The sequence below is a fragment of the Catharus ustulatus genome, chromosome 5 (genome assembly GCF_009819885.2).
Source record: "Catharus ustulatus isolate bCatUst1 chromosome 5, bCatUst1.pri.v2, whole genome shotgun sequence".
Classification (NCBI taxonomy): domain Eukaryota; kingdom Metazoa; phylum Chordata; class Aves; order Passeriformes; family Turdidae; genus Catharus; species Catharus ustulatus.
Window position 1 is genome coordinate 48280317 of NC_046225.1, and position 13247 is coordinate 48293563.

At 42.2% G+C, this 13247-nt stretch overlaps 2 protein-coding genes across 13 annotated transcripts in view; one reads left to right on the top strand and one right to left on the bottom strand.

Annotated features, from left to right (window-relative positions):
* Nucleotides 1–10677, top strand: part of LNX1 (ligand of numb-protein X 1) — a 124811-nt gene extending 114134 nt beyond the window's left edge. For all 11 annotated transcript variants that reach the window (XM_033059293.2, XM_033059296.2, XM_033059300.2 and 8 more), the window contains 3 exons: nt 934–1162; nt 8820–8978; nt 9967–10677. In XM_033059293.2, the coding sequence (XP_032915184.1) occupies nt 934–1162; nt 8820–8978; nt 9967–10102 (524 nt within the window). In that variant the 3' untranslated portion in view covers nt 10103–10677. The remainder of the gene's footprint in view (nt 1–933; nt 1163–8819; nt 8979–9966) is intronic.
* Nucleotides 10678–11544: 867 nt separating this feature from the next.
* The window catches only part of FIP1L1 (factor interacting with PAPOLA and CPSF1), a 39460-nt gene continuing 37757 nt past the window's right edge, over nt 11545–13247 (bottom strand). For both annotated transcript variants that reach the window (XM_033059305.1, XM_033059304.1), the window contains 2 exons: nt 12604–12741; nt 11545–11870 (listed from right to left, as the gene is read on the bottom strand). In XM_033059305.1, coding sequence (XP_032915196.1) covers nt 11723–11870; nt 12604–12741 — 286 coding nt within the window. In that variant the 3' untranslated portion in view covers nt 11545–11722. The remainder of the gene's footprint in view (nt 11871–12603; nt 12742–13247) is intronic.

Sequence of the window (13247 nt, forward strand, 5' to 3'; positions counted from 1 at the left end):
GCATGGAAAACTCAGCCTAGTTAATTTAATAAAATTAGAAACGAATATACGACGTTATAATAGTGCCATAGGCCTCTGATTTAGAGCAGCTCTTACGCTGCTGTCCTTCTCACTGGGAGCAGACCACAAGAAGAGGTTAAAGTTCACATTGCAGTGCTTGGACTGCCAGTGATACATCCCTGCCCAGAGAGGCATCCAGGCCAAGCACAGAGGGCACCCAGGACAGCCCTGGCATGGGAGCCTGCTCTGAAGGGTAGCAGAGCATTTAACATTGTGGCTGGTTGCATGACATTACTGATGCCTTTATTGTTCTTCCTGTAGTGATTGAGGTCATCTTTGCATTTTACTCTAGCTGCTGTGCCTATATTATAAATAAGGCATAGAGAAAGATGGTTTGGCTGGCAGCCATTCAAGCAGGCATTAATATGAAAATAAAGATATGTTATTCCACAAAGCAAACCAGGAAGTGCCAGTTGGAGTGGCAGTCCTCAGCTAAGGGAGAGCCGGGAGAAAAAACATCATTGAGCTGTCGGGTTTCAAGCTTAGTTTGAGTGCAAATGTTGTTAGCTAGAAGTGAACTCCAGAGACCCAGAGCAGTACTAGGCACCAGTACCAAAGCTTGTTGGTACAGCAGGACCCCAGCTGTTTGCTCAGCTCCAGATGCAGGATATAACATGAAAAGAAACTAGGACAAATTTTTTTTTTCTGTCCAGCCATACGAAGTTTCTGTGTACAGGAATCTAGACTCTTCCCTCATGCCTGTGGCATTTTTACTAGCATATGCTTCCCAGCCACGTTAAACTATAGGATTAACAAAAAGCCTCATCAGGCACCCAGTTCTTGGCCATGGATTTGACTCACTTGTTTGTGGAGGTGGGGAGGGATCCTGGAAACCCTTGCAGGATTTTTTATCATCCACTTTATTGGTCTCAGGTGACATCCTCCTGAACGTGAACGGCATTGATCTGACGGGAGTCAGCCGGAGTGAGGCCGTCGCCCTACTGAAGAACACCAACTCCTCAGTGGTGCTCAAAGCCCTGGAGATGAGAGCATGCGAAGCCCAGGAGGAGCAAGGTCACCTGCCACCCCCTGAGGACACACAGGTGACCTCTGAGAGCAGTGAGTGGTCACCGTCCTGGGTTATGTGGCTGGGGCTGCCACGGTGAGTCCACAGATTGCAACCTCTTGCTGAGGGGGAGCGGGAGGAAAGATTTGTGTTTTCTGGCAATTCTTTCTTTTGGCTTGATTCATTGCACTGACATCTTAATTAAATCCAGGCTCTGTCACTGACTTGACTCTAAATACCTCCCTTTTTTAAATGGGTACATGTACATGGCAAAATAGACATGCAGTTCTCCTTTGAGGGAGGATAGGATACTGACTTTTTTTAATCTTGTAAACACATCTGGCACTTAGGGAGTGAAAGGAAAATCTTGCAGGGATACAGGAGCTGAACTGGAGTCTAGGCTCAACCACCCTGCAGAAGGCAGAGATACCTCTCCTGCAACACTCAAGCTGCACAGCACTTCCTAGCCAAATCCAGCTGAATTGTTTGACTTTACCCAGATGTTGCAAAGTTCATGCAGTTGGCCAGTATCTCCAAATCACCTCTTTTAACCCCACCCCCGCCTGAAATAAGTCCATTTGTCATGCACAGGAAGCAGCTGTGTTGTCATTTCAGAAGGATAATAAGAGCACATCGCCTGTTGCTCCCAGTGTGCACGGTGTAATACCTACAACTTCCACGACATTCCGAAAAGTATGGAATGAGGACATTGTGAATCTGTGAATATGCAAAGCTGGGATCACACAGTTGAAACTGATACTCAGTTTTAAGGAATGAAGAATTTATCTTATGTGTTCCTCTTGACTGTACTCCTAACTAGGGCAGCAGTTCAGTGTCTCTTTTTTACAGAAGAACAGGAAAAGATGGTCTGCAGAACAGGTGGGTTTTTCTCTAGGCACAGTTTCAGGACTCCTCTTCATTTCCTACTCTTGCATAACAGGTGTCGCTCTTGCTAGCTGGAGCCATTTTGAGCTCATTCACCTTGCAGCAAGGTCTGCTATGAGAGCCAGATGTTTTCAGGGCTTGGTCTGATGCTAAAGACTGTATAAAATGTGCTGAAGCACTGCAAGAGTAGAAGGCAGGCTGTGTGTCTGTCACCCACAGGCACAGTGTTCCTTCTGCAGTAGAGAGGACTACATCTTTACACCTGTGAAAGAAAAGCAAATGCACTAAATGGATGCCCCTTAACATGGTATCACAGGCAATGGTAAATTTTCCTCACTCAGTCTCTCTGAAGTCAGGCAGGCCCAGGGAGATCCTCATTCCTACTAACTCCTCTGAGCTTGACCAGCACCACAGTGTAGGTACTAGAGCATGGGTAATGCTCTCGGTGAAGAGACAGCAACAGACTAGAGGCCTTATAGATGCTGCAATCTGCAGTGCTGAGTCTTGCCTTCTACCACCATCCATTGCTATATAGACTGAAACAATCTCACCCAGCCTAAGCTACCTTCATTGGGCTATGTAGAAAACTTGAGCTGCCTGGTCATCATCTTCTACTCACAGCTGCCTGAAGTTCCCACCACCTTAGCGTGGTAGAGGACATGAAGCACAGACCTCCACAGTACTGCAGGCTTGCACCCAGAGTTCACATCTCAGAGTTCCCCTTTGCAGTTTGGCAATAAAATGGGTTCTGCCATTTTAGAAACAGTTTCTGAGCTCACTTTAGCCTTCCTGCTCTGAAGGCTCCATGTGTGAAGGCATTCCAACTCTTTCAGTCTGAAGGAAACAGCCCCAGTGTCAGCAAGGCTGAAGACAAGAGCTCATTGTAACTCTATCCCCAGCTGTGAGGCTGTGCATAGAGCACAGCATGGCCCTTCTCCTTCAAAGAGACATGGGGACATTGGTATGCTGAGTGGGGACACTGCTCTGAACATCAGACTAGTTCCTGGAACAGGCACCAATGCGCATTAGATGTGACAGTAACAAAGGTGCTCTGTTTTCTAATTAGCAGCTGATTGGCTGAGTAAGGGCACAAGAGGATCAGGTTTGGGATTGCTCACTAGGTATTAGCAGACCCTTCCCCAGCGTAAGTGTGCTCACCCACTTATTATTCTGATTCTCCAGGGCCCACATCAGATGTCTGAAAGTCCAAGTTCTCTCACAAGGATGTGTTTTGTATTAACTCATTGTGCTCCAGGTTAAGCATTTAACATTTCTCTGGTTTTGGTTTGCTTTTGACAAGGATCACATCTCACTAGATCCCAAGGTATTGTCTCATGACATTTTCCAGGCTTTTAGAGAAAATTATACTCTGTCTAAATAGATACCTGACAGGTCCATTCTGGAAAAAGTGAAGTGGGGCAAAATGTTTAAGAATCACTCACTTTAATTAAAACGATTTACTAGAAGGACTGCTCCAAGATATGTGAGTCGATATGTGAGTCTAAGAATGTTTAGTACAGCTAATGGAAAAGCAGAAATGTCAAAATCATGATTATGCAGTATCATGCAAAGTATTTGGGGAAGATGGGCAGGAAGGGACATGCCTGTGTAAGACAAACTGAATAAATAGAAAAGGCAGTAAAACTGGTAGGCCAGGAACAGGCATGGTTTTGAAAAAGAGGAGGCTGATTATTTAAATTTGTTTGAGAAGAAAAAGATGTTGCTCAAGACAAGCTCTGGCAGTGCAGTGTGTGTACCTGTTCACAGCAAGCAAGGTTGGGTGTTCGGAGGCAGCTTGGCCTCACAACTCATAGTGGGATGTTCAGGCTCAGGAAACGGAGGAGTCTTTCCTTCTTTGTTCCAAATCCATGAAATTTTGAGGAAAATCCTGTGAATGGTACTGTGAAATGGGCTGAGTTTAACTAAACATTAGAGAATGTCTACAGACTTCTGTTAATGACCAATGAAGTAGAAAACAGGCTAAAATTAATAAGAGTTACAGTAATTTCACTACTATAAGGCGCACCCTTTTGACTAAAATTTTCCCTCGAACCCGGAAGTGCGCCTTATAGTCCGGTGCGCCTTATCTGATGTACAAAGCGGCGAAATTTGCCAAACCGGAAGTGTGAGCTGAGAGCCGTGGGGGGAGCCGGAAGTGCCGCGGCAGCCGGCTGGGGGCGGGCCCGGAGGCCCGCGGCACTGCCCCTGCCGGGTGGAGGCGGGCCAGGGGGCCCGAGGCACCGCCCCTCTCTGGTCCAGGCAGTCCTGGGGCCCCATGGCTGCCGGGTGAATGTGGGCTAGGGAGCCCGCGGCACCCGCCTTCCCGGGTCCAGGCAGTCCTGGGAGCCCATGGCTGCCGGGTGAATGTGGGCAAGGGGGGCCGCGGCACCCCCCTTCCCGGGTGGAAGCAGTCCCGGGGCCCCATGGCTGCTGCGTGAATGCGGGCTAGGGGCCCCGCGGCACCCCTGCTCCTGGGTCCAGGCAGTCCCGGGGAGCCATGGCTGCCGCGTGAATGTGGGCTAGGGGGTCCGCGGCACCCTCGCTCCTGGGTCCAGGCAGTCCCGGGGAGCCATGGCTGCCGTGTGAATGTGGGCTAGGGGGGCCGCGGCACCCGCCTTCCCGGGTGGAAGTAGTCCCAGGAGCCCACGGCTGCCAGATGAAGGTGGGCTAGGGGGCCGGCGGCACCCCCGCTCCTGGGTCCAGGCAGTCCCGGGGGCCCATGGCCGCCGGGTCCAGGGTGGCTCGGTGGCTCGCGGCACCACCCCTACCGGGTGGAGGCGGGCCCGGGGGCCAATGGCTGCCGGGTTGAGGCGGGGCCTCGGCCAGCAACCACACGGGGTGAGCTGGGGGCAGGGCCTCGCTGCAAAAAAAAAAGTGCGCCTTATAGACCGGTGCGCCTTATCTGATCTACAAAGTTGCGAATTTTGCCGAATCCAGGGGGGTGCGCCTTATAGTCCGGTGCGCCTTATAGTCGTGAAATTACTGTACATGATTTAAAGTAGCTTAGTGTAAATGCCTGATTTTCCATACTAGAACAGAACTCTTCCTTTCCCAGGGACTGCATGCATATTACAGAGATGGCTACAGACAAGAGACTCAAATATTGAAAGTTAGGGAATTATATAATTTTTCTGGATGAAGCTGGTAGCAGCAGAATCAGGCAAGTTATTTGATCCTTTGCACCAAAGCTCAAAGACTTGGAAAAGCCATCTTACTAAATTAACATTTGTGGATCTCACTTAAATTTTGTCCTTTTCTTATGAGATCTTAGAATTGTGTTTTGTCAGTTTTGTATGGCTTAATAATACACAAACAGCTCCTCTGTTCTCTCTGTAGTATGATCCAATATGTGGTGGTTATAAAATGCGTGCACATGTGTATCTGACATCTGTCAAAACTTGGCCTGCACGCAAGCAGAGGGGCTGTGGGCTGGGCGGCGGGAGGAAACAGTGATGCAGGACCTTAAGCATTCTCAACCAAAGACTTATTTCAGGGTAGCTAATTTAATTGTTTGTTGTTTAGGAAGACAGAACTCCTTTATTGGTAGAAGGACATGTTGTTGTGAAGCATGCACAAAGGAAACAATGGGCAACAGCTGGTGAAAAGCAGTTCCCAGCTCTGTGATGCTGCTTCTACCCTTGCTTGTTTTCCTGCTCTCCTTTCTTTGCTCTCCTCACCTTTTCTTCCCTCAGCTAGTACTTAGAATACTTTTTAGATCACCCTGTCATAACATTTACAAACATTAGTACTTCACACAAGTGCTTTTCTTCATCTGTAAAGCGAGATGAGAAAGAGACAAGGTGGCCAAAGTAATTCTTCAAACTTAGGGTAGAACAAGATGTAAAACATGAAATTAGGAGAGAAATACCTCCAAAGTAACTCAATCCAGGCTGTAGGATGCTGGTGGAAGCAATTCTCAAATATTACTTACTCTACTGCTATTTGTGCACTGTGATGGGGTGGGAGGAGGGAGTTACCCTTTTCATAGCTGTTATTGCTGAAATCCTCCTGCAGTTGGGCTGGTTTTCCTTCCTAGAGCATAAGGCTACTTGTGCTTCATGAAAATCAGCAGGGAATTTGCATTTAACTACTTGAAAGCAGGTGCTTTTAAATTCCTTATGCATCAGTAACTGATGCTTTATTGTAGTATTGTTTAGGATAGGACCGTATGGGTAGACACTATATATCCCCAAATCTTGTATTCCTTATCCTCATCTTCTGGAGTATTTAGTGATAAAGGCAGAAGACTCTGAGCTGCTCTCTTCCAAGGAGATGGTTCTTCTTAGACCAGTTGCAGTTTAGTGGGTTATGGTAGTTTGACTGGGTCAAAACACCCAGACTGTGGCTTTCATTATCACAGAAATATAAGCTTCTCAAACACACTAAGAATCTTCATATGATTTTTGTTTTCTCTATGGTACTTTGTAGCTTTATGATTAAAACAGCCCTAAAAGAATGGACTCCCTTCGAGTAGGCTGCTCTTTGCTTAGGCAGAGAGCTCTACTTAGGCACTGAACTATTCGGAGCAAGCTGTAACTGCATTACATACAGCTCAGCTTTTGTCTGTCAGCATCCTTTTCACAATTGTGACAGCACTGACAAACAGCTGATGGATGATGCACTGCCATGCTTATACCTCTATCCCATAGGATGGAGATAGGAAAAAGTCGAGTTAAAGCCATAAACACATCCTAGACACTCCTACTCTTTTAAGTCAGTCTCTAGCTATGGCTGCTGTGATGGGTTGGACCTGCCTGCACCAACACCCACAGAGGGTGAGTGACAGGGGAAGAACGAGTACCCTCATTCGTCAAAAGACAGGGAAATCCCTCACTCATCATTGTCATGGACAAAACAGACTTGGCTTTCAGAACTGAAAACATTTAATTACCAATTTGGGTATTAGGAGCCAAAGAAGACAAGCTTGTAAACACTTTGTGAAAAGGGGAGAAAAGGGGGCTTCCCAAACTGACCATCACACCAGCACCTCCTCTCCTGACTTCCATGCTTCCACTGCCATCCTGTCACAGCAGGTTACACCCAGTCCCTTTGGTAAAGCAAAAGGCAGCACAGGGGCTTAGAGTCACAACAGAATGGTCTCTGCTGTTCGTTGGTTTCCATGTGTTTTCTCTGCTCTGGCAGAGAAAAATCCTAAAGCTATTATGCTGTGTCTATTTTATTAAAATTTATCATATGCTTTGACAGCAAATATGTGTTTATGCTTTCTGGACTGATGGAGACCATGCAACTGATAACCTTATAGATTGCATGTATAGAATACACACAAAGCATATTTGGCTTCACTGCCATTTATCCTCCTGTCTTTACCTGCTTGCCTACTCCTTTTCTGTGGCATTAGGTTATAGCTGATTACCTTTGTTTCAGGTATGTGCTCCTTAAAGCAGTGGGCAGCAGACACCTCTGCCCCAAAACCAATACTGAATTATAATACTAATGGCTGAATCCTGGCACTGGTTGGTCATGGCCTTGATAAATACTATTAAACATAGGGGGTTTAAGTGATTTTGCACATTGAAGAAGTCCACAGATGGTAAAGTAATAAAGCCTGGCTGCTGAGGAAGAAGCAAATGTCACCTGTTTCTTACATTAGCAACTAGTGAATTCTTGTGCAAATATTACATACCTACCATCCTGGCAGCAGGTGAATATTTGTAGGCCCTGGGGGACTAATCTAGTATTACTGCTGTGAAAAATAGCAAATGCACTATTTAAAACACAATTTTTAAAACACTAGGCATATCAGTCTTTAAGATAAAGTCTGTTTATCCTCCTACAGAAGTGCCAGGTGTTTCATAGAAACCTAAAATGTCTCTCAATGCAGCTTGTAACAGTTGGCTGCTGTAGGTCAGCCTGTATTTTAAGATTTAGAGTAGCAAATACATTTTTAGTCATTCAGTAATTTCAGTCATTCCTGGGGACACCACTAATGATAAGCTGATTAAGTACTATGGACAGAAATTTCTATCACTCGGTCTTTAACAAATAGAATTAATTTGGTTTAAAAAAAAAGAAACAGAAATTAATGTACTCAGAACATTAGGCAACATTTAAGAGTCTAATTACACTATTCTTGTTTTCCCCTATTACTAGTTTTGGAACTTAAGCTTTGATAAGCATAAGATACAGTATCATAAAATACATTCAAAAGTCAAATGGAGGGAAAAGCAGATTTCAGTCCTTTTACTACAAAATCTTGTGGTAATCATTACAGTGAGGACAAGCTCCAAAGCACTGACTCACATGGATAAGTTTCCCTCATCTTCCATGCTGTGACTTAACAGGTTACTCAACAAAAAAGCTCAGGATCCCTAATTCCACCAATACCTGTCTTTGTGTCATCTGTCATTTTTGTAGTTCATTCCATTGCCCTTAAAATTATTTCACTTTGACATGCACCACAGTACTAAGTGCCTGAGCACTTTGACATAATTAATCTCATACAGGCTCATATCTGGAAGATAAACAAGTCATTGGGCCATACAAGGTGGAAGAAATACAGCTTTTTGAATTGCTGATTTACAAATATCAATTCCAGGCTTAAATGCTTTTCTTCATCACACCAACGAGATCATTTGCAAAGATTTCTAACCTATTAAAAAAAATTATTTAATACTTTAGCCCAAGACTATCTACTAATTTTACTTTTGAGATAACTGGTTATCTGGTAATAACAGGAGAGCAGTACTACAGAAAAAGAAGAGAAGTGTGGGTGCTTAATACTGTGGAAAGACGGCACTACTTTAACTATTAAAAACACTATGGGTGCATGAAAAGGCAGATTCATTATTAATGCTTCATCAGAATCTAAATTAACTATAAGACATCTAATTAAACTGGTTTATTTCAGGTATTTGTACAGCTGCAAAGAAATCGTATTACGAAGAAATACATCTGGAAGTCTTGGCTTCAGCATCGTAGGAGGTTATGAAGAACATACTGGGAACAAACCATTCTTTATCAAATCCATTGTTGGGGGAACACCAGCATATAATGATGGCAGAATTAGGTAATGTTACTATCTAAAAAAAGTAACATTTAAGTAAGTTTTTCTTCTGGTTAACTTGTGAGGGTTTTTAAAAAACATGTTTTCATTAAGGCAGCAGCAGGGATGGTGGTGGAAGGACTAACTTTGGGAGATCTAGAAACAGGACACAAGTATGCTGAAGTTTAACAGATCTGCCTTGATAGCAGAATGTTTTCAGACGTCTAGCAATCCACTAGTATGTTAGTAAGTAAAAGAAGAGTCAATTTGATCTCTGGAGTGGTACAAAGCATGCCAGCAGAGGCTTCCCACATGTCCAGTTCTAAACATCCCAACCAAATTACTTCCCTGCAAACACCAATACACTTGAAGAGAGTAAATGCATAATCATGGCACAAACTTACATTAATTAACAAGGCTTGAAAGGTACAGTTGTTCAGAACACAGATCATTCTAGTATCTAAAGACAGCTACAAGAAATTTGGAAAGGGACTTTTTACAAGGGTATGTAGTGCTAGGACAAAGGACAATGGCTTTAAACTGAAAGACAGTAGGTTTAGATCAGATACTAAAAAGAAATTATTTAACATGATGGGGGTGAGGCACTGGAACTGGCTGGCCAGAGAAATTGTGGATGCCTTCTCCTTATTCAAGGACAGGTTGGCTGGGGCTTTGAGCAACCTGGTCTAGTATAAGGTGTCCCTTCTTTGAAGTTCCTTCAACCAAAGCCCTTCTATGATTCTGCGATGATGATTCATCAGAATGAACATCAGAACTATATCATGTTCTCTTTTAAATATGTCTAATTAATTATAAATTTGTAAGAAACCAAAAAAGAGTGAAGTATTTTCACCTGCTTTATTTGTTATCCATGAACAGTAGTTAGCCAGAGAAGGAACCATAATACTCATTTCTATCCTTTCCCCCAGCTTAAGGATGTGCTTTGGCATTTGAAAACATCCAAGACAAGAAGTCACCTTGTTTAATTGTTGTCTTGCATTTGTTTTTTCAGATGCGGTGACATCCTCCTTGCTGTCAACGGCAGGAACACATCAGGAATGATGCATGCCTGCTTGGCAAGGATGCTCAAAGAACTAAAAGGAAAAATTACTCTCACAATTGTGTCCTGGCCTGGCACATTTTTATAAAACAAGTCTTCATGGAGAGTATGACAAGTATCTTAACACGGGGAAAAAATTTTTAAAAAGGAACATCAGTCTTTGCTTTTTGGGGGGGGTCAAGTACGTATTTATAAAGAAAAGGTTTGTGAAATTTCAACCTGCATGTCAAGAAAAGTCAAGTTTAGGCAAAGCAGTGACACCTGTCAGAAAATCACTTCAGAGTGATCCAAGCTACAGACTTAAATCCTTCCTCCCTGTGTTCTTAAGGATTTTTTGTTGTTTTTTTATACATATCTATATATCTATTTAATGCATTATAATAATAATAATGAAATCTAAGGAGCAACAGCTTCTGCTCACCTACTTTATTTTGATTTACAAAGAGGAAACCTTGAATAACTTACGAAATATTTCTTGCAATTTTTCTAGTTGCAATAATCAGGTGAAGGTTTTTATCCAACACGTTAATAGCACTTTGATTATGTGTACCTTTTCATGGTCAGCATGAAGCTGGTATTTTCAAGACTTTCAAGTACTGTTTGTTAGTCTGTAAAACTGTGAATGAAATTTCTAAAATAATTAAAAATAATTGTAACTGTGTACTTGTACAGACATTACTTTCATCCAAAACCAAATTACCTCGTTTCTGTGGTTTGTTCTGATTAATACTATTAAATCTGGGATTTTTATATAGAATATTACTTTTAAGGAAGTACACTGCACCCTGCTAACGCCATCAAGTAAGTCTTTTGAATAGCAGTAACATTTTCGTGGGACTGCCTTATCAATCACACTTGATACTGTTCTGCATGAAGTAAATCTGAAAGTGATGATGGTCTTCTATGTCTTTTAAAATAGTCCTTTGTCTTTCTCTGCAAATTACTCATGTTCCACAGTCTTGTTTTTATCTCACAAGCTTGCAGTGGGAAGAGGATATGTTTGTTAATCTTTATCATGTTAAGGGCAGCTGTTCCCCTAGAACAAAGACTAAAAAGAACTCTCTCTTAAGCCACTGAAAAGCAGCAGGAATGATTATCCAGCTTAATTCATCCTCATGCACCCACACAAACCAGACATAATTACCAAGTGCATCATCACCATGCTCAGTGTTCCATTCAACCAAGAACAATAGGCACCTTTCCCACTTTCCCTATTTTTTTTTTTTTTGCTTCACATCAGGCTTTTGAAGAGCCTGCAGTTTCTGTGTGTCCCTGTAGAAAGGATGACCTTTCCAGACATGACTCCAAAAGCTAGGCTAAACCCACACTGTTCCAGATGCTGGGTATATAATAAAATGAATGCACACTGTTTCTAAAGTCAGTAAAATAATGACCTTCCCGTTGGCTTATGAAAAAAGGAGACAATTTAATACAAAGAATTTAAGCCCTACTTACATTGTAAGAGCATAAGCCTCTAGCTGTAAGATGTTTTTTCACTGTTTCTTAAAAGACAAAGTCAGTCCAAGAACCTTAACATGAAAAATTCGTTCTTTTATTTTCAAAAAAAAAAACCCAAAGTAACCTTTGATTTCAAACTAACAGAACAAGATTAAGAGCAAATTATTATAATTCCCAGAAAAATAACAAGATTTATAGTAATCTATTTCTGGCACTAATATATATGCAAGTAGGCAAAAATCACACAAGCCTATTCCACAGGGGCAGCTTCAGTGTTTTCCTGTTCAGGAGCAGGTTCACCACTGGCTTCTTTTCCTTCTTTGCTTCTTTTGGACTTCTTGTGTTTGTGCCTTCTGTGGCTATCCCCTTCTTCACTATCGTGACGACGTCTGCTGTTACTAAATAGAGAGAAAACATGCCTCAAACACTTGACACTTCAGGCCCTATTCAATTACAAAATACCAAAAAAAACCCCTTCTGCATTCATATTTGAAAACTGCCATCTGCTCCCAACTCAGAGCTTTTGCATGTCAGTGAACAACTGAATTTTTCCTGGAATGGAACATACATCCATCCAGCCTGTACTTTTTGTGGGGAAAATGGAATTTTTCACATTTGTAACCCATATTCTAATAGCAATACTTTTAACAATGTCAGGTACCTACTGGCATTCCTTAATAATTTCACATTCTTGTTGACCTCATTTTCTGGACTTGACTTTTATTTCTGACTTAAAATGGATCATGTAGAACAATTACTATCAAGTGACTGTGAGGATTATGTTACTTACTGAGAATGACTGTTGAGTTGTTCTGTTCATGCTGCTTAATGTCTGCTTCAGTCCACCTCTTTCTGACTCACCATTTTTACCCTTTGTTTCCCAATGTCCTAATTTCTGTTCACATACTGAATGTCACATACATCACTCAATATGAGGTTACCCAGGGTCAGTATTGCTTTTGGTCTGTCCACATTTTATATGGCAGACTTGTTCCAAGTAGCACATTGAAGTGTTTACAGTCTTTCCACAAAACTCCTGTCTGTTTGGGTTCTTTTAAAAGTTTACTTTTTTTTTTTTTTTTTAAGCTGGGCAAGTCTTTCATATCCTATTAAAAAAAAGAGAAATCAAACCTTCGAGATGACTTGTGTCGAGTCTCTTCTTTCTCTCTGTGTCTCCTGTCTCTGTGTCTGTCTTCTTTCTCTCTACTTGTCCTATGGCGGTCGTAGCCCCTCTCTGCATAGTCTCTGTATCTGTAGCGTTCTTCGTCACTGATTCAGAAAGAAGAGATTTTCAGGACAGTGAAACCAAGGAGTGTAACAAGCTAAATGATAGGAAAATCTTAATATTTCTTCTGGATGTCTACATGAGTTCCAGTGCTAAAGGACAATAAAGTTCTTCATGTTATACACTAGACTTGTGCAGTTAATGCAATTTTGAAAAGAAATTGTTCATTAAAAATGAAAGAAAAAATAATACAACAGTGTCCCATGAACCAGTATCTAACTGTGAAGGAAATACAATCTTACATAAACTTGAGTAATGTTTTCAGATCAGTGTTTGAAACAGTCAGCATTCATCAGCACACTTTTTGACTACTATACAATTTGGGTAAATTAAAATTAGATTTTGGTACAATTATCTATTTCCTTACACCCGCTTCAAAAAAAAGGAAAAGCTAAGTACAAAGAGTAAAACACACTAAATGTTTTGGGCGGCTTTTTAAATTATTTTTTCTCCAGTGCTAGTGCTGTCTCTAGCTTCAGTGCTGTCTCTA